Below are 22,004 nucleotides of genomic sequence, written 5' to 3'. Positions count from 1 at the left end.
ACTATTTGGGAACCCATTTGCTTACGAGATCCTTGGAGCATGGGGCCATGACAGCAGTGCAGATTGCGAACTTCTTCATGCCAGCACCAAGGAATTGAGATGCCCCAGACCTGAAGCAGGATTTTGGAGAGCGAGAGCGATAGAAGCACTGGAAATGTGTAACAGCCAAGCCTAGCTGAAAACAAGGTGGGCAAGTCCTACATTCCTTGTGAGAGTCTTGACAGGTTGTGGATAATTAGTTCATTTAGACTGGGGATAAGCCAGCAATACCTTAGTCTTGATGTAGGAAGTATGAGTGGGAAAGAGGGGTATACCCAAGTGCCCCCCCAGGAATGGACCATGTCCTACATATAAAAGGTTGGAATTTGATTCTGTTTTTCACTTTCATCAGGACTATGTTGGCTTTCCAAGTCCCCAAGGATGCATGAAAGCCATGTGTCTGTTTGGCCAAATCATTTGTAACTGATACTTTCCATATGAAGTTCACCATAAAATAAGAAAGAGACTTAATTGAATTTGTTTTGAACCCTTTATCAGAGGAGTCTAACAAATAGAAAACAGTCAAGCAGAATACAATCAAACAGTTAGGGAGAAGTTACAAATTTCAACACACACACACAACTGCCTTGTGGAAAAAACAATCAAAACTACTATATTTAATATGTCTGTGCTTCTATAATAATTTCCATCCAGCCATGAAGAGGCTGTTAACATATTTTGTTTGAAATATCGCCATACTGTTTTCCAGTACTAAAAGGGAATCTGTGGATCTCTGCAGCTGAGTGGTTAGCCCAAGGCCATAGGGCAGGAGATCTACAAGCAGAACTTTGGACTCTCTGATGTACTTTAACCAGAAGACCATCCTTCAGTCTCCTTCACACTGATGACTTTGGAACTAGCTTTAAAAGATCCAGTGAGACACAATGATGGGAGTGCTAGATAGCTACACTAGACAGCCAGAGGCAAGAAAAATGATTAGAGACATGTGGGGGTATTTCTAAACAAAAAGATTAAGACCAGAACTATTTCATTTAGAAAGGAAAACAGTAAAAGATGATAGAATTGAGGTATATAAAATAATGAATGATGCGAAGGAGAAATCAGATGCCCTTCATAAAACAAGAGGGCACCTAATGGAATTTAAAGAGGCATTATCCTTCTACATGGATAAGGAAGTTACTCTCCAGCTTATCTTTCAGCAACCTATGGAACTCTCAGCTGTGGGGCATTGATGTAAATAGTTCAAGAAGATTAAGTTAAAAAAAGAAGATTGTATGCAGGCACTAATAAATACAGGGTTTTGAGCTAAAGAATACATGTCTTCAAAGGTCTGATTTTCCCCTGAAAGAACCACCTCTTCCCCTGTGAAAGAGCTAGCTTCTTCATCCGTGATCGAGTCTTCTTCCTGAGTGCAGAAGGCCCAGCAAAAACTGCAGCTGCTTTCTCCTGTGTCCCCAAAACAGCAACACTCCTGGCTACACGTTTTTCAGGAAGCCTCTTCCTCAAAACAGCCTAAGCAACCTTGGAAATTCAGGTTTCTGCTCAGAGCATAAAACAGTCCTCATTTTGCCTCTGGGAATCCTAAGCTGTCTGTACCACAGAGGCCACTGTAAGGAAAAGCTGGAGGATATGGAAGGTTGCACTGTCTTGTTCTTTTCTCCTTAGCTCACATCTGCAGCCACCTCCAAGCTCTACTGCTTCTTTCCCTCCCTTTCACTCTCTCTCCAGAACCAAGCTGCAGATCCATGTAAGATCCCACCTGGATCTCATCAAGACTGTCTCTTGGATATCTAGGGACATTCTATCATGTTTTGCTTTTTTTTTTTTTGTCTACCAAAAAAAAAAAAAAAATCAACCTTTCTTTTGTCTATTCAGAATAGAGCCCTAACTGTCCATCTCTTCCTTTTGACTCTCTTTGAATTCCTCCACTGGTGTTGCATCTGGCAATTTTCACTAGTCTTCCAGGCTCTCCCTAACTTCCCTGCATCTGTGAGCTCCCTTTGATAACCAGGGTTTTAACTGTCCTCTGTTGATCTAGCCCGCCCTTTTCTCATTTTCTCTTGTTATGGTCTTCAAGCCTTCTCCTACAGTCACCAGCAGGCACAGCTGCCTTGACATGACCCACGAGACTCTCTATGATATGGTTGGTAAGCCTGTCTAACCCTTTTGTTGCCGTATCACTTACAGAGAAACAGGCTGCTGTAGATAAATGGTGTCAAATTTGTCTGTTACTGGCAAGACAGGAAGGTCTGTTTACCTTGTGTGAGAGGCCCCTAGTGTGTGAATTATCTCCCTTCAGTGTTTAGAAAAGTGGTATAATGGGTACATAATGCGCTATGATAATGATAATGATCCTCTGAATTATTCAGCACTGGCTGAATGGATGAACCATCAACCTCTCTTAGGACATCTTAACTAAACCTGCAGGTGAGTCTTGGCTTATTTAGAAAGCAATACACCTCGGGAGACCTGGCATCCTCGGTATTTTAGTTAGAGACCCCCATTTCATTCCCTCCCCTGGGTCACTCCTACCTGCCTCTTTGACAGCTCTGTTACCATGTTGATGGGCCTATACTCCCTTTGTAAGACATGATATACACAACACCTCTTCCATCTAATGCTGATGCCAAGTTCAGTTCTCACAGGGAAATAAAGCTGGTTTTGTTTCACAAGAGCACTTTGCCTTAACTTTGAGCTACTTCAGCAGCCCCTGGATACTTTGGTTTCCAACCATTATTTATACATTCTCACTGTCTGGCACTCCTCTCCTCTCTTCCCCCTGCTCCTCTGGCAACACTGATAGCAGCAGCTAATATTAATTACTTGTTGAATACCTGCAGTGTTCTGCTGCAGCAGGAGAGACGGTCCTTCCCATCGGGATTTTTAAGCTGGGTATGCAACTAAACCAGTGCACAGAAAGTTTGCAGGGTGATTGGATAATGAAGAGGATGTTTTTAAGTTAATGTTTGTAAGAAGGTGAGGAAAAGAGAAAAGGGCTCTTTCTTCATGTTTCTTTATTAAATCCCTTCTCTCCTTGTTACAGTGTAAGGTGAAAATAAAGTGAATGCCACTAAATAAACCAGAAGAAAACTGTAAGAATTAAAGGTCTAACCTGGAAAAAACGAAGAACTGTAGAAATATATATAGTTTTGCAGCTGGAACAGAGAAGGAATGAAGGATCTTATCTAAAGAGCAAACCAGAAATGCCTCCCACTGACAAACAGTTATGAACAATTTTCATTGATCATAAAACCAGATACTGACTGAGGATTTTTTTTTTCTGTGAAAAAAAACAGGATATTTTTTAAATTCTTCTGTCAGATTGTGTTTTTCAAATTTCTATCTAATGAAAATTCAAAATAAACACTGGTTTTCAGGTATGAGAAAGGTCTGGTTTCAGTTTTGTAAATGAATCTCAAATTACCTTTTGACAGATTTCTTTAACATCTATTTTTTCTTTAAAGAAAACCAGGCTTTTTCTCCACTGACAGAAATGTTAATGAAAAACCTTGGTTGGCCATAGCTCATTGGAACAGTGAAGTAAAGTCACTGAAGTAAAGGGCTGGCAGTGCTTTTTCATGGAACCATAGAATGGTTTGGGAAATATTCTCCAAGCAGTCCAGGTTTTAAAGACCTGCCCAAAGTAGAGTATTATCAAATTCAAAGTCTCACTTCCTTTCAGATAAGGTATCAGAAAGTGGTCTTGGAAACGGCTGCCTAAACAGGGCCAGTTTATAGCCACATTTATTGTAATTTATCTTGAAGAGTTAATCCTCTCCAAGATTCACTACCAGTATGTATTTATAGGGATGGTCATATAATTTTCCATGCTACACTTTGCTAACATGGACATTCAAGCCTCTTCTAATCTCCTTTCACAAGACACTCCATTCCCTAACCGTCCTTGTAGCCACCGTTCCAGCTTAAGTTCACCTTTCTCAAACGTGGATGCTCAGAGTTATGCACTGTGCTCTAGACCAAGTTGCATCCATGCCTTACACGGAAGTACTTACATTTCCTCATGTCTGCTGGAAATACCTCACCTGAGACAACCGCCCATCATTTCTGCTTGACCAAATCACTAGGTGGCTTCACAGTTCCTTGTGAGAACAAAAAGCTATGACAGCTGAGGTCTAACAGAACCTACTACCACTGTAGGAGATGGTTTTGTCCTCATACCAGCTGCCTGTTTGATAAAGGCAGCCACAGTCACAGTCAGGAATGGGGTGCACAAGCCTGAGATATGTTAGCAAGTTAGCTATCCTGCAAGTCATCCTGAATTACACCAGGGAAAACAAAGGAAACCCCATAGATGCCTGCGCTGAACATGAGGTTTGTGCATCATAAATGCTGGCTGAGGGGGAATGACTACAACTGTAAAGGTCTCATTTGAGAATCCAGAGCAGAAAAACCCATTACCCTGGGTGAGACAGAACTCATTTCCCTATCATCTCAGAGCAACCCTGCTGTGCAATGTCACTTCCTGTACTTTTAAAGGCTGCTCCTTATTCACAAGCACATTGGATAAGGAAAACCAGTTGAATAAAAACCACTAAATAATTTGTCAGGATGAGTTGTCCTTTGCCCCAGCAAGCACTTCTAAGGTTCATATCCCTCACCCATAGACTTCAGCTATGTACAAACCACCTGCAAAGCCGCATTTGAGCTAACCTGCCAACCACATCAAACAGGTAACTTCTGTTGCCAGTGGGGGTACCAGCCAGCTCAAGAGCTATCAGGGAAAGGTTATCAGGTGAGCCATTCATTTCAGAAACATGGGCTTACAACTACTGAACATGCAACAGCATCAACTTTGGTTCAGTTGGATATGAGGTGCTGTTTATTTGACTTCTGGATCAAAAGCATGATTAAAATACATGTTAGAGAACCCAAGATTATTAAAGCTACAACATGCATCATTAATATGGAATGTGTTAATGTCTTTCACATACATTAAGATTTTTCTTTTAAGGTGTTATCAGCTAGGAAAATAGTAGTTACTCCATCCTCCCACCTATAGACATTCTCCAAATGTATATATGTACATATTCAACTGAATTTACCAGAGTAGTAAAAAAAGAGATACCTTCAGCCTGCACAAGTAGTGAAGATGGGCAAAATAGAATGAAGATTTGCATTTTATACTTTTCTCTTTCAAGCTGAAATAAACAAACAAACAAACCAACCAAACCAAACTGTATCTTTTGGAAAGTAGGACAACAGAAATCTGTATTTCAACACAGAAGAGCAAATTGATTCTTTGTGAAACAACACAGAAGTCAATGGCACTATACCAGAGATGAATTTTACCCAGGCTGTAAAAAAAAGAAAACAAACCCAAAACCATAAGTGCAACACAGACCAACAGAAGAGATTCCATTTAAAGCAAGAATTATGTTTCTGTTAAAAAAAAAAACAACAGCTAACTAAATTTGTTTCCTGGAAGGAGATCCAACTTGGCTCCGCTGCAGCAGTGTAAAAGGATCCAAAATAAGTAACAGCAGGCATCTCTGCTAAAATTTGCTTCTGATCTACATTATTTTTCCTCTGGAACCAGATAGGAGTCGAACACGTATTGCAAGTGAGGCACAGCAGTTTACTGTACAGAACATGAGAAAGGGGGCTAAAGCTCTGGCACTTAAAACTCAGCTCAGCCAGGGAGTCAGTACACGGTCTTGAACAAACCACACATGCTCTGTAGGGCTAATTTCCACCTGAATGATTTCTATTTCAGTTGTATAAGCTCAGACTGGGGATAGTCTTAATGACACCCATATTCTATGTCTGTTTCCCCACACGTTAAGATGTGGGGTCAGACCCTTGTGGCAGGGGTGTGAGCTACACTACCAAATCTCTGAAGTATCAGCATCTCAGTAAATTGCTCTGATGACCGGAAGAAACCAGGAACTTTACATTATGCTTTAGCAATGGCAGTTTGTATATACCAGCACATATTAATAAATGAACAGTAAAGCCCCATAACCACAATCTGTGCATCTGTGTCTGTTTTATGGTATTATGAAAATGTTTCTAAAGTAGTTGGAATACAGAAAGCAGAAATTGTCATTCCTCCCCAGCTGGGCTTATGTGAAATGCTGTCTGACTGTGACTGGCAGATTTGATATTTTGTTAATTGTGAGAGACCTCACTTTGAATAATGTACTCACATTTGTTATGATCAGTGAATATTTCCTTTCACAGTGCATTTTCTCCATACATAAACTTAACATAATCCAATAAGGAGCCTATGTGAGCAAGTCTTCTGAGCGCAGCCTTTCCTCCGCACATGGGAAAGGCTGGCTTTTTGTATACGATGGTCATAAAATTTTTCATTTCTTCCTGATACCCACAACGAATGGAAGTCTTCCTCCTGCAAAATCATTTGTTGTTTCGACATAAAACTGAAGGCTTCATTCAGAGACATCTAGTAAGAAGAGCTTCTCAGAAGCCAGCAACAAAAGCTGCACTAGACATGAGGAAATTGTTCATTAAAAAGCAAACAAGCAAAACACAAAACCAAAAACCAACTAGGGAACTATGCTGATGTGACTGATGAAATTGCAATGGGAAAAAAAGAAAAAAGAATAAAAATGGATGAATCAAAAGCCATCTTAGTCCTAAAATTTCCCAGTAATTTCTTTTAAAAATTAGATATGCACCAAATATTCCCTCAAAATCTTTCACTAATTCAGCCATGCTCAAAATGGAATTCAGAGGAAGCCAGCGTTTCTAAGAGACAAAGCACCACTTAAGTTCCGAATCAGACTTCAATCCAGAAGAATTCCACTGAAATCAATGGTTACAGCAGGGCAAATCAGCAAGAGATCTAAATCTGTCCTAGCTGATTCCAGATCTATCTTTTATTTGCTATATGGCTTTAGGCAAGTCAGTGACCTTCTTTTTATTTCTCAGTTTCTCCATCCGTAAAACGGTGATAATAATGCTTGTAATACATGAAGATCGGGAGACTAGTTAGTTCCCTAACACAGTCTGGTGATGAAAATTGCTGGGGATTGATCATTTTTACTTGCCTCCATCACCTTTATTGACTCTTTATAAACTTAATACCCGGCTTTTTCTCGTTTGCATATTTCTCATTTAAAACCCACGAGCCATACCCTGGAATCCTTATTTAAGTTCTCTTTACTTCCACGGCAGGATTCACACGAGAAAAGCGAGTAAGAAATTCGGAACTTGGCCCCAACAACAACAAACTCTGAGGATATTTCAAAGAGAGCTATGAAATCACGGCATGAAATTAAGCCCTTTTACGCTCGCGTTTTTTTAGAGGAATGTGTAGGTTAAGTGACCCCCTACGCCCAAACAACACACAAACACACAGGGCACAAACAAAACCGTCTCAAATCCGTCTTCACCATTACTTGAGTAAGGTACTGCTGCGCTGGGATTTGCAGCAATAGCAGATATTGTTCAAACAGTGAAAGCGGGGAAGAGGGAGAAATAAATAAATAATAATGAACAACCCAACCTGAAAAACCCCTGTCAGCTCTGAGAGGGACCTCTAGCGTGTGCTAGAATATTTTGTGTCGCGCTTCTGGAGTAATTAATACGCCAGGATCACCGCAGTCATTTTGAATAGGCTAGGGCAAGTTCCGCCAAGTCCCTCCGACCCGCGGGGCCAGCATCCTCTCCCGGCCGCAGCTGATCCCAACCAGCACCCACTGCACCGACACTTCTTAAATTCATTTTCCTTTTTGTGCGCCAAGCACCAACTTCCTCGAATGAACCCGGAGTTTCCCTCAGCCCCCGGCCCCGGTGGCCTCCGACAAGCCTCCCCCGGAGCTGTGGGGAAGGCGAGGATGGGAGATGAGGATGGAAAGTTGCGTTTCAGGGTTCTCACCGCGCTGGTGGCAGAGGGCAACCTGGCAACTCGAACCACCCGCCCCAAAGCTCCCGCACACCATCCCCGCTCTTTCCCGCAGACGGAGCGGTGCTGGCGGCGCGCCGGGCTGGTCTGCCCCTGCCCCTTCCCCTTCCCTCCCGCAGCGGGAAGAGCCGGAGGAGGTTCCTAGGCAGCCCCGCCGCTGAGAAGGGAGAAGCGTTTCGCCCATTTTTTAATCTGCCCGAGCAATCCGAGCACGCTCGGTGCCCGCAGGGCGGGCTCGAATAAACTTGTACCGCGTTGATTGGAAACAGGCGGCGAGCGGCTTCTTTCGTTCCCTTTTTTTTATTATTTTTGAGGTTTCTGGTTTTTTGTGTTTTTTTTTTTTTTTTTTTGAGATGGCAGGCGCGGCTCCCTGTCTTCCGGGACGGCGTCGGACACCGGGGCACGCAGCAGTGCGGGGCCAGAGAGAGAGAGAGAGAGGGAGGGGGAACAACCGCCGTCCCGCACCACAGGCGCCTCAGTCCCCACGGGGTAACAGCGGGCGGCGCGGAGGAAGGGCGGCCGCTGCTCCGCGGCCCCGTTGCCTCGCCCCGCGGGGCCGCCCTTCCCTCCGCCGCCCCGGCAACAAAGGGGGGGGGGGGCCTCGGGGGGCTCCGGAGGTAGTGGCAGTGGGGGAAGGTGCCTCCCGCTCGCTCTCACAGACACATACACACACACACAATGGCGGCCCCCTCCTGCAGCCCGGAGGAGAACAATGCCAGCCGCTCACCCCCTGCGCGGAAACACGCACCCTTCAACTCAGTAAATCCCCCCTCCACGCACACGCCACCCCCCGAGTCTCCCCCTCAGAGAGGCGGTGGGGAAAGGAGGAGCGCACCCCCCCCCCCCCCTTCCCAGCGCGCGGCCCCCTCCTTCCCTCCCTCTTCCCCCCCGTCTCCCTTCTTCCCTCCCTCCCTCCCTCCCGCCCGCCTCCCCGCGGCGCTGCGCGGGTTGCGCGGGGGAGCGCGGAGGCCGTGCCGCGTCCCCGCGCGGGGTGCGAGCGCCCGGCACATGCGTGGAAGCGAGTGGCGCCCGAGTCCCTCCGAACCCTCCGCTGCAAACAACAACAACGATCCCGAGCAGCCCTTACCTGGAACATCGGAGCCGCCAAAGTGTCCCTCTTTTATTTTTTTTTTTTCCCTCCTTTTTTTTTTTTTTTTTTTTTGCCTTCCCTTTTTTCCCCCTTTTTTTTTCTCCCCTTTTCCCCCCTCCCCAACTCACACTTCCGATATTTCTCTCTCCCGGCAGCGGTCTGCTCTCCTCGCTACACCAGAGAGAAATGCAATAGCTTGGCTAAGGTAGACAGAGCAAAATACAGAGAATAGTTGCTCCAGGGCTTTGAAACCCCTCAAGGCAAGGATCAGGATACAATTAGCTCATGTCTCTACCTCCAGTCTGAATCAATCTCCGAAATAAAAGTTAAATTAAATTAACTGATCACACGGGCATAAAATTGATCTCCTTCGAAACGTGCATATAGATATATATGTATATAGCGTGTATTTTTTTTTTTCCGGATTTTTTTTTGGTGGAAAAAACAGTCTCATTCCAGCCTCCAACTTGCTTTTTACTCTCCTCTTGCACAGAAAAGCTGATTTTAATCGTTGTGATTAGTTTTGATGTAACGTTTCCGCGGGCGATTTCTGCAAATGGATGGAGTGTTTCTTTGCCAGAAGAGGGAAAAGCAGCAGATGATGATAATTATAAGGATTGTTGGTTGGTTCTTTCTTTCTTTCTGTCTCTCCTTTTCTTTTTATTTTTATTTAGGTCTGTCTCTTCACTTTCCCGAGCTGACCTGACATTGCCATTGCGCTAAGGTCGCACAACTTGTTGATTAGGTTCACCTCCCGTTTTGATCGAGGGATACGGGATAATTTGGCAGTGGAGCAACACAATTTCTGTTCCCTTGGCTATATAACTTCCCAAATGACGTGTATAAAAATAAGCACATGGAGACTGCTTTGCCCCAATCAAGTCTGAATCAATGCCTCGGGGTGATGCACAAACTCATTTCAAATGTTCAACCATGCAGAATTGCAAAAAGATTGAAGGAGTTTCACTGCATTCTTTAAAAAAAATATTTATTTTTTTAAAAAAAGCAGCAAAATCAAAAGAAAAAAAAATCAATGTAAATAAATCCAGGAATTTGCCACTTAGGTTCATGTGACCATGGCTCACAAATGCTACTAACTTTCCTTTTCCAATTATCCAGTTGAAATGGAGCCTTGGCTTTTTCCTTCTCTTCACCCAGGAGTTTGCAACACATTTCTCCTGAAGAAAACAAAACCGGGCATAAATAAATAATTTACAAATCTTATTCTTGATCAGTTTTCTCTTATTCTACCATCCTTCACCTCCCACTCCACTGTATATCGCTTTGTGCAAAGCTACTGAGTACAGACGCTGCATTAATTTGTTGATGTGGTTGTTAGAGTGGACTGTTTTGTCACAGCCCCCCTGGGTCACCTCCCATTAGTGTCACATCCTCACAGTACACTTTTGTGAAACGGTATGTTTCTGAGCGCTTCACAGTCCATTAATTCAGAGACTTTGCTGACATTTCTTATGAAAAAGACCAGGCTGAGGCCAAAACTGCCCAACAAAGCCCTTTAATAGAACTGAACGTGCCCAGCGAAAACCTACAATTAGCTTTTTATTATATGGGGTTAGTATTTTAAGGAAAGTAGTGCAAAATATGACAATCGTCTTTTTTTTTTTCCTAAGGCAGTTGCTGCAGCCTAAGGAATGACTAATTCTCTTGTTTAAAAATACATCCAACCCAACACGTTCCTTTTGTCTTTCCTCTTCTCTTTAAACGATAAGCACAATAATGTGGTAGGACTTCTCACTTAGCAACCATACCATTTGCGAATGCTTTGCCACTGCGAGCACAAATACATTAGGTTAATTAACCAGGAATGGCTGTCTGAATAGAAGAGGAAAAACTTTAAGTAACCACACTCTTCAATGCCCCCAGAAACTTTCCACATGCTTTCGTCATCAAATTTTATTTTTAGCATTCTTCCAAAAACTAGGAGCGCACAAGAGGAAGACCTCCCCTCAACCACTCGTGTCTTCCCCCACTAGGTGTATGTGGAGCAGGGTCCATGCAACCCTCACTAATGTTACACAATTTGAGCAACGGAGTCATTTTCAAGTACTTAAACCTGCTTAATAACTTCAAGATTCTCATGGTCTGTCAATTAAACAGCAGTAAATACACACACCACCCCCCCACCCCCACCCCCCCGCATTTTCTGTCCAGATGAATCAAAGAGAAACAAAGTTCAGTAGTCCTGGGTCTTGACCTAACTTTATTTCTGTCTTACATTGTGTCACCACAAAAAAAAAGCCAGACAAAATTGATGGTCTTTGTATGTGACTGCTTTAAATGCTTCATCGCCCTTCTTTTCCTAATAAATAAATACAGCAAAGCCAGTAGCCTGGCAGCCTGACACTCATTAGCGACCTGCATAATACAGAGAGGAAAAAAAAATCAGTAAAGTTGGAAATTTTAATTTCAAGCTAGCGAGTGTCCATTATGGAGAAAGGTGGAGAAAAACAGCAGTGTAGCATCCTCTAAAAAAGTGGAAAATATCCTTGTGCTGTTATTTTACCTGCAGCAAAGAGTTTATCAAATGATGTCAGCACTAGATAAGAAAAGGTGCATTTTCTTAAGAAGTAAGAAAATGTATTTATTATCTCAAGAAGGCTCATTTGGTAGAATTTTCATCTGTGAGTCAGAAAATCAGAGGCTTAAGTCTCACACCACCTTCATGAGATGAGATAGGGGAAATGCCCACTGGGGTAGCTGCAAACTATTTTGGATAGGTATTGGTGTCTCCATTTGTCCACTGTAATATAGCAATGGTACTGCAGCCTGGCCCTTTCCTATATGCGGTGGTCAAAAATATAAACTCACATGACTAAAATAGAGGTGTTCTCAAGGAAGTCGATGTTAACTGCTATGCTGAAGTTCAATCTGCATCTCTTTTCACATGCAAATGTAGTATTTCCATAGTATGTTCCCAGGAGAGGAAAGACCCTGGCTTTGGTTATTCTTCCTTCTCACAGCTTTCAGTACCCACTGCCTTAACAGAAGCCTAAATTTACAACCGGTGCAGCCGTACTCTGATCTAGGGATGCTTTTTTGACATCAGTAGAGTTCACAAGATATAACCCCTATGAGCTGCCACATATATCTAAATAAGTTAGCAAGGTTTGCCTTTATTAACTGCTTGGAGGTAATTTACATGCAAAGGAGCACACATTAAACTAAACTCTGTTCTCTTTTACTTGGAGTTATCTTTTTTTAAACAGGTTTACATAAGACTACATTGTGTTTGTGCATTATGAATAGTTTACTGATGCTGAATTCAACTGTAATGAGCTCAACTGAGCTCAATATTTGATTTCTGAATTTTTTCCTCAAATCATCACCTGTTCATAGTTAGCCTCTGGAAAACTATAGTATTTTTTTTTTGTATCATTGTCAACGTTAACAGCTTGGAAAATTGCAGCTTTTAAAGAGGCAGGTTTTCCTGTGGCTGCAGATCGTATGTGTCCACCTGCTAAAGGGCATTATTTCTGATACAGCTGTAATCTTGTCTGGAATCAAGCACAGGGGTTCTTCTCAGGAAGGCCCTCATGCCAGCTTGACCTTCTTTTGAAAGTTCCCTCCTGCAGTCCATAGGCTTGGTATGTGCTGCAATCTTGTTTCAAACATATTAAGAAGATCAGCTTGGTGTGACAATAAAAGCTAGCAACAGTTGCCTACATTAGATATTTTGTTTGTGGCTTGGGTTTTTTTTTTTTTAGAAAAATAGAAAGGATTTTACATTGCATTCGAAGGGGGGGATTTACGAACAGTTTCTCCAGAGTTGTTTTCCCCAAGAAGTGTTAAAAATAATGCATTTTTTCTTTATTACCAGTTACATTTTGATGCAATATTTGAAGAAATGTATTTTGTTATTTAGTTTTATTTTATGTCTTTCAGAAGCCTCAGGACCAGCAATGGGAACTTGAGATGTTAAGACCTCTAGCAAATCATGACACCTGTGGATAGGTAAAAAAAGGTCTTAGAAGGTTGCCCTTGAGCATGCAGCATTGAAAATGTGAACCCTGGTGTCATTATCCTCTATGTGTCTATGCATTTATAATGAACTTTGGGAAATTCCATGCATTTCTCTGAAGTTCTCCGCTTCCCACTTCCCTCCACAGTTATTGGTTCCCCGGAGAAGCAGTTCCTCTGCTTGCTCGGTGATTGCTGAGGCTTTCTGAGGGGCACAACAGGGTAGTACCACACTAGCTTTGTTACCTGTCTTTAGGCATTTGTTGCACAGAAAATTGGTGCTGCAAAATAAATGATAAAAGGCCCATTCTGTACAACCTATGAGGGCAGAGAGCAAATCAGAGATCACCTTTGCTCCTGCTACCTTTTGCTTTGGCTAGATTTTTCCTATACGCATTTGAAACCCCTCCTCCTCTTGCAAGACAGATGTTCTATTTGGACTAAGTCAGTACACTTTGAGAAAGGACTAATGCACTCTTATGGTCACTGTAAGCTTTTCTGAGCTGGATCATGTGAAATACCAGCAGGGATGAATATGGAAGAAGCTTCAGTTGGTCTAAACATTCAGATAAAACGTACAGAATTCAGGGCATAAGTGATAATGTATCTCATGGGATTGTCCAAATTGCTCCAAGATCACTCCAGTTTAACTGCTTAACTCATTGTAATTAAAGACTAGACTGAGAAGAGGGTAAAATGTGAGCATGTGTATGTGTGTGTATGCTGGGGTGAAGGGAAACTGGTAAGGAGGAAAAGAACTTGTTTTTGCTATTTTATATTCCAATACCCTGTAACAAAACACATGGTTTCTAGAGGTGGTATAACCTGCCTCAGTCTGAGTTCATCTAGTCCAGGACCACTCAGTTTTATTTCTTGGTGTTACTGCCTGAGCCAAAACTGCTCACAGGAAGCCCTATAATACAATGGAAGCATCTTCAGGGCACCATAGAAATTCATGCTAGTGTATCTCTTTGTGCATCCTTTGGGTGTCAGAATCTCTCTGCTTTCCCGCCTATAAAAATTATTCCCTGAGCATGCCTATATACACAAAGACAATGAGCAGAGGCATTTGGTGTTAAATAACAAAACACACCAACAATCTTCCCTTCTGGGTTTTTAGCATTACTCAACTGTACCATGAGTTTTCAGAGCGAAAATGGACATTGGTGGTACAATACAGTCTCTCAATATAGCTGTATTTTGAAACACATTCTTCCAGAAATCGTGAGATATCAGCTTAATAGGGTAATACATTGAGATAGTTATTTGAAGTATGAATTTCCATGCAATAAACCATCCTATTCAATCGAGGAAATATTTCAGAGGGATACGCAATACAGCTGTAAGAGAAACTCAGGTTTAAAAATTTGGATTTGCATCTGTGTTTTGAATAGCCCAAAGTCTGGAAGTATGTATATTGGTCTGGGGTTTTCAAATAGCTGATCTGGATGAAGAAAGGGGCAGCTTACAAATTCTGAACAGGACTGTGACCATATCAGCCTTTCAGAAACAGGTAGTTTCAAGGTTTTTAGACTTAAAAATACTGACTGTAATGAGTGATCTGCAGTTTTTGCAACCAGACTAATTTTCTGGACTCATAAAACGAGTGCTTCTTTTAAAAAGGGTATTTGAAAAAGACACCCCTACTCTTCTGCTGAAGAATCAGCAACTGTCTGGAACATTCGCTTTCCAAAATCAAAGTGTAGTATAGTTTGAGTTGTTTGAAAGTATACATATTGTGGTGTATAGTTTGTGTTGTATCGCACACAGAGAGTTGTGGTCAATGGCTCAATGTCCGGCTGGAGACCAGTAATGAGTGGTGTCCCTCAGGGATCGGTGTTGGGACTGGTCTGGTTCAACATCTTTGTCACTGACATGGACAGTGGGATTGAGTGCGCCCTCAGCAAGTTTGCTGATGACACCAAGCTGTGTGGTTCGGTTGATACCCTGGAGGGAAGGAATGCCATCCAGAGGGACCTCGACACTCTTAATTGCTCGAAAGAGTCCAGCGCAGAGCTACAAAGATGATTAAGGGAAAGGAACATCTCTCTTATGAGGAGAGGCTGAGGGAGCTGGGACTCTTTAGCTTGGAGAAGAGGAGACTGAGGGGTGACCTCATCAATGTTTACAAATATGTAAAGGGTGAGTGTCAGGATGATGGAGCTAGGTTTTTTTCAGTGATGTCCAATGACAGGACAAAGGGCAATAGGTGCAAACCGGAGCATAGGAGGTTCCATATGAACATGAGGAAAAATTTCTTTACTGTGAGAGTGACAGATCACTGGAACAGGTTGCCCAGGGGGGTTGTGGAGTCTCCTACGTTGGAGATATTCAAGGCCCGCCTGGACAAGTTCCTGTGTGATGTACTCTAGGTTACCCTGCTCTTGCAGGAGGGTTGGACTAGATGATCTTTTGAGGTCCCTTCCAACCCTTAGGATTCTGTGATTCTGTGACATGCTTGTGAGGTGGGCTGATGCCAACCTCATGAAGTTTAACCATGCCAAGTGCAAGGCCCTACACCTGGGTCGGAGCAATCCCAGGCACAGCTACAGGTTGGGCAGAGAAGAGATTCAGAGCAGCCCTGCAGAGAAGGACTTGGGAGTGTTGGTTGATGAGAAAATGAACATGGGCTGGCCGTGTGCGCTTGCATCCCAGAAAGCCAACCGTATCCTGGGCTGCATCAAAAGGAGCGTGACCAGCAGGTCGAAGGAGGTGATCCTGCCCCTCTACTCTGCTCTTGTGAGACCTCACCTGGAGTATTGTGTGCAGTTCTGGTGTCCTCAACATAAAAAGGACATGGAACTGTTGGAACAAATCCAGAGAAGGGCCACGAGGATGATCAGGGGTCTGGAGCACCTCCTGTATGAAGACAGGCTGAGGAAGTTGGGGCTGTTCAGCCTGGAGAAGAGAAAGCTGCATGGAGACCTCATAGCAGCCTTCCAGTATCTAAAGGGGGCCTATAGGGATGTTTGGGAGGGACTCTTCATTAGGGACTGTAGTGACAGGACAAGGGGTAATGGGTTAAAACTTAAACAGGGGAAGTTTAGGTTGGATATAAGAAGGAAATTCTTTCCTGTTAGGGTGGTGAGGCACTGGAATAGGTTGCCCAGGGAGGTTGTGAATGCTCCATCCCTGGCAGTGTTCAAGACTAGGTAGGACGAGGCCTTGGGTGACATGGTTTAGTGTGAGGTGTCCCTGTCCGTGGCAGGGGGGTTGGAACTAGATGACCTTAAGTTCCTTTCCAACCCTAACTCTTCTATGATTCTATTTCTGTGTGTCAGAAATTACCGTATGCTTTCAATGCCATTCATGAGCTTTGAAAAACTGATGTTGCTAGCTAGCTTCTCCTTGCTCTCTGTAGAAACAGGATTCTGTGAAAAGCAGCTGTACTTTTCTGTTTGGAATCATTTGGAAAAATCCACTTTTAAATCACTGATATTTTCCTCCCTACTCACTTCCTGAGAGGCAGCAGTTTTTCACCTCATGCCAGTTTTATATTGCTGTTGTTTCCCAGGTTTGCAATGAATTATAAGAGCTGGGCTACTGTGGCCATACTTGGTGGATGGGTTTATGCAAAGGAGGAAAGTTGCATAAATGTTAAGCTTTGTTCTTCATTCCATATGTAGTGTATATTCCACAGCTGCAGTTATAAGAATAATTTTCAGAGTTTAATAAGGTTCCAGTACCTTGTTTCATACAAGAAACTTGTGGACACTGAGCAATGATAGACAACAGTAGGGTTTTGGGTGGTGATGACAGTCAGGGGTATGAACCTTCCGGACTCATCACAATTCTTATTTGCTCATCTCCTGGTCAAAAATAGTGGTTTGCAAGAAGCTCATCAGTATTTTAATCCATACCCTGCTGGTCCTGTTACAGCTGCTGAGGGACATGAAGACACCTACAAGTTTAAAGAGGATTCTAGTTGACTGCCTGTGAAAATAGACACAGTGGTCTCTTAAGGCAGAGGCTGAAAATGTCTGCCAGGGAAAAATGCCCATCTGGCAAAACTATCCTCTGATGCCACAGTCACAGAAAATGGCCCTGCTAGTTCATGCAAAGGCAACACTCGTATACCTCCAGGCAACCTTTCTCCATCCTGCACAGCATAAGACAGATGTTGAGAGAAGTCCTATCTTGTCAGCCAATCTCCTGCTAGCCTGCTTTGGGTTTTGCTGTGATATTTCTTCCAGTCTTCAGTCTTCTTGTGAGCGACTGAACTATGGAATATATATGGTAAAGGGGAGCCCCTAGAAAAGAAAGGATATGATGATGATAGCCAAATATAAACCTAAAGGCAGTTCAAGGAAGGTGGCATAAAAGAGGCATCTCACAAGCACACATCGGCAAGCAAGAGTTGCTGCCAAAGCTATGTCTATGTAGGAGCACTCCCCTGACAGATATAATAGCAAATAGTGCTGGCAAAGAGTCAGTGGCTTGATGTAGCTGGCACAGTTGTTGGTGCAAAGAAAGGAATAGGGCTCTGTGACAAAGCAATTGACTGCCTTCTCTCTCTGCAACTATACTACCTGTGTATAGAAATAGCTATTCCAAAGTGAAAAGCGACTGCTGCGGATGCACTCACACTGGTAAACCTGGCTTATCCCTCTGTGTCTAGCACTTCTCTTCCCCAGCAGAAAATGCAGGGTTTTGCTATTGCAGCAGCAGCTGCTTTTGCCCTCCTGACAGAGAAAAGCAGTTTCAAAAATGATCAGGAAAAGTCACAAATACTGAGAAAATATTCCTTCGCCTGGGGATTTACTGCCATTTATCAAAGGCTTGGCTATGATATTGTCTCTCTTCATTTCTCTCTTAGTTTTAAAGAATTATGTTCTCAATTTATCTTTTGAACTCAATGGTCAACTAAACCACCCACACTGATGCCTAACACAGGAGCAAATCTTTCTCAGTTATTTCTTTGAGCTATCATACAGACAGACATGGAAACTTACTGGTGTGACTGCGCAGCAAAGTCAAGCCAAACTTAAAGAAAATCTCTCAGGTCACAGAGACAACAGTGCCAATATTTATATTATCTTATATTCATCCAAGGCAATTTTCACTTGATCATCAGTCATCCCCAAATTCAGGGTACACCAGTGCTTTTTAATTCATCTCAGGTTTCTCACAGTCCTTTTCAACTGCATGGGATGATGAGTACCGTCAGCTAGTGTCACTCACTCCCTATTTATTTTCCTTTGCCAGCTTGCTAGTGCAAACACTTGTTGAGAGAGGTGTCAGTGTCCCCTTTGGGAACACTCCATTCTCCCTCCTTTCTCACCTCCTTTCTCACAGCCTAAAACCGTAAGGATGCCAAACAACCCTGGGGAGGTCCTGCTCTCCTTTGACAGCTGTGGAAGGGAAGTTGTGTGCAGCCTTTTTCAGGAACAAGATGAACTAAACCAGGTGTAGTCTGTGTCAAGGCTGGGTTCATTTTTCTCCTGGTATTTATTTTCTGTGGCATGCCTTAGAATTTATTGGTCATGACTTCCCAAGGAGCTGAGTATCCCTGCTTCCCTGGAGGATCGGGTCAATACTCTTTCAGCTGCTTTACAAACATAGACTAACTAATCCATGCAATACCCCCCAAGATAGGAAAATGAGGCAGAGAGATTATATGACTTGCCCAAAGCTACAGAAGGAATAAGTGTCAGGCTTATTATGTACAGGGCATATAGATCAAAGGAAATACAATGAGAACTCAGGAGTTCCTGTCTCCCAGTCTGCTTTTTACAACAGAGAACAACATCGCTTTTCTACAGTACAGCTTTTACAGGATTTTTTTAGTATAGGATTTTGTCAAAAGCTTGAAGGAAATTCAAATAAATCATCTTAGGTATCCTATATTGGTGCGGATGACTTACATTTGTGAAAGGAACTTGCATACATGCCAGCTTTCAGTGAGAAATGATGTCTTAAGAGCACAAAGGCACAATCTCTTTCTCAAGTAAAGTTAATATAAAAACTTCATCCTACAGCCTTAGCTATACAGCTGCATGTTTTTGTTTTTGTTTTTTTTTTGTCTTTACACAGGTGTTTTAAACCTCCTGTTCTTAACTAATTTAGTTGCAAAACTTTGCTAACTGGAAGATTTAAGTTGCAAACTTCCTTGTACTGAAAGTTTGGCTTTTTTAATCATAGCCCTTCCAGGAATGAGGAACTTGCAAATAGATATGTACCACACACCACCCTTTTGGACTTTTCAGTTACTTGGTGCAGTTCAGTGATTTGTATATCCCAAGAAAAAACAATTTTCATGTCAACTGTACTCCTTGCCAAAATGAAGTCAATAACAAAGTTCCTATAGATTTAAATATCCCAGGTTTGTACTCATTTATATTCTGATCTCTAAATACATTTTGCCAGGGGGATTGTATCACAGAGTCAAAGTGTAAGCTTGTGGAAACAAATATACTGCAATTTCATTACTCATATTACTTGTCTTACTAGTAACAAATACCTTGTGTTGCATTTTTTCAGGTTTCAAAAATTACAGGAACGTTCTTTGCAGGAGTAGTAGCACTGAGTACTCTTCTGCATATATCTGCGTGTATATACACAGATACATCTCTATCTATCTGTGAGCAACAGACAAAGTTACGCACAAACCCCTTACTTCTGCATTTCCTAATTTTCAGATGATGAGCTACACAGTCAGTGCTCTATTCAGAATGGCTTTTTCCTACTGAGTTTCCTAAAATAATGTCTTTTTTAGAGAAAAATTGGAAAAGCAGAAAGACTGCTGGGCAGACTTTGGAAATAATTGCAGGAAGATATGCAAATGCCATGTTCTGAAATTGCTGGGTTGGATCACAGACTGCCTGAAGGCTCTCTTGAGGTCCAGGTGCCTGTACCCCTGCTCAACCATCGGGTGTTTCTGGGTGACTGCAGATGGCAGCCATCCCTGTATGCAATGGGCTCTCCAGTGATGGGAGGTGACCCCTTTACTGGCTTCCATTTGGAGACTATCTCATCTTCTCAAAGGGTGTTTTCTTAATCTGACTTGCGGGATTCTGCTGTGTAATGGCATTTGGTTACTTTTCACTGTTTCTGTTTTGTGTGGGAGTATGCCAACCAGCTTGTCCTTGGATTCACTGCTCCTAATAGCAGTAAGTTCCTTCACTGGTTTTAAGAGTTTTATCCTGCCCTTCAGCTTTCTTATTCTCTCGCACTCTTAAAATCTACACTCAGAAGTTTTTATCCGGACATTATTTTCTGAAATCATATTATCAGTGGTCTGGCTAAATCATTGAAGATTTACTCCTCAATTCCTGTATGAAGTCATTGAACTGTCTAAACACTTGGGCGGAGACTTAAGTCTCTTTGAGTGCAATGATACTTTAGCACATGTTGATGAACGAAGGCCTAAAGCCTCTGTATTGTTATTACACTAGATTAAGACAGCAATTAAAATTTGTTGTTTGAAAAAATTAGTTATTTCTGACATTATTTTTAGGATGAGAATCCATTTGAGCATACTTGCTAGCATATGACTTGACAGAAGTGTATGTTACATTCCCCCAGCACAAAGTGAAAATAATCAGCAACAAAGGGGAAAACTCTTGCTTGTGGGAATGCTGATGTTTCCAGAATGTCTGGATCATGAGGCTCTGGAAAATCTCTCCCAACCAGTTGTGTACAGACAGGCAAAATAAACTGGGAATAGGTAAAAAAGTTGCTGTAACTGCCATATTGAATTTTGTAGGTAATTCTGTACCAGATTACCTTTGACTAGGTACAAAACATTCTTCTCAATGTCACTTGATATATTATTTGAACACAGGGCTTGTAACACATCTAGAATCATAAATCTCTTAGCTGTGGTGTTTAAATAAATACAGTCCCTATCTAGTGGGTTTTTTTGTTTGGTTGTTCTTTTCCAGTTTCTTAGTTCCTGGTTATACCCTGTGCTTTCACAGGGTGAGTGCCAGTTTTATTCTGCTTAGCTTCATTTCAGACTTGAGAGGAATCCAAAAGGTGTGTGATGCTCTGCTGCCCTGGACACATTTTGGCAAGTATTGGCACAATTTCCAGGACTCCTGGTGACTGTAGATCTCCTGCAGACCTGTGCAGGCCTTTTAAGCCTCTTCACCTCACTGGGATGGGAGGTTAGCTCACCTTGTTTCCTAATCATGCAATTCTTCATTTTTCTGCCATGATTCCTACCTGGAGAGTTCTGTTTTTTCATCATGTAACTGAGTATTCTGAGCTGCAGTTGTTGCCTTCTTATGTTCACCTTCTTCCTTGTTGAAAAATGACATGAGCTGAAAACAACTAGAAGGTCGACAAACAGATCTGAATGGTGTAGATACAGAGAGTAAGACAGATAGGTATAAAAAAGAAAATTTCACTTGTTTTGGATTAATTTAATCAACACCTCTTGGTGTGCCTTTTGATTTGTTACATTGACACCAAATCCTTTAAGAGAGAAGAGAGAAAAGAGAAAAGTGCTTATGCCCAGCTGACTTCAGCAGTGATTTGTTTACTAAATTGGCAGTACCTTTAATTTTGGATAACATTTCCTTTATTAATCAGATTAATGCACACAGGGTGAATGTGTAAGCGTAAGCGTTGCTTCTTCTCTTACTCTTTCACTGTCACAGCTGCACTGATGACATGTTCCAGGAAGCAACAAAATCAACGTCAACTCACTGTGAGGATTCACATGGCAAAGAGACAAACAGTGAAAGAGACAGCAACATTAGTTGAACTCGAGGCCAGTGTATATCTGCAGACACTTTGCTTCCATGGAAATGTATGAATAGTGGTAAGATGATTTTATTTGTTAGGATGCCAAAAATAGAAGTAAAGCTACCTGGTAAATGCTGCAGGGTAATGGCAAGCACAGGATACAGTCCTGCATGATGGAATAGCCTCACACCTGGCTCCTGTCAATGACAGCACAAGGTTATCAGCACCATCAGCTGTCACCAAGCACCAGAATGATCAAGCCAAGAAAGAAGGGATTCTTCTCCTGGTGTAAGAAAACAGCTCAGTGCACATTATGGAAGCTTGCCCCTGTCAGATGCCTGCCGCTTTTGATTGCCC

The 22,004-nt window shown here is 42.4% G+C and overlaps 1 protein-coding gene across 1 annotated transcript in view; it reads right to left on the bottom strand.

Annotated features, from left to right (window-relative positions):
• KCTD1 (potassium channel tetramerization domain containing 1) overlaps window positions 1-9,050 on the bottom strand; it is a 101,261-nt gene extending 92,211 nt beyond the window's left edge. Inside the window, exon 1 of the mRNA XM_062632799.1 lies at window positions 8,976-9,050. Within this exon, the coding sequence (XP_062488783.1) occupies window positions 8,976-8,984 (9 nt within the window). The 5' untranslated portion in view covers window positions 8,985-9,050. The remainder of the gene's footprint in view (window positions 1-8,975) is intronic.
• Between the last annotated feature and the right edge of the window lie 12,954 nt (window positions 9,051-22,004).

This window comes from Pezoporus occidentalis, unplaced genomic scaffold, assembly GCF_034315485.1.
Source record: "Pezoporus occidentalis ecotype Australia unplaced genomic scaffold, CSIRO_AGI_Poc_V1 ctg4, whole genome shotgun sequence".
Lineage (NCBI taxonomy): Eukaryota > Metazoa > Chordata > Aves > Psittaciformes > Psittacidae > Pezoporus > Pezoporus occidentalis.
The sequence above is the reverse complement of the archived record's forward strand: the minus strand, read 5'-3'. Positions and strand labels throughout refer to the sequence as shown.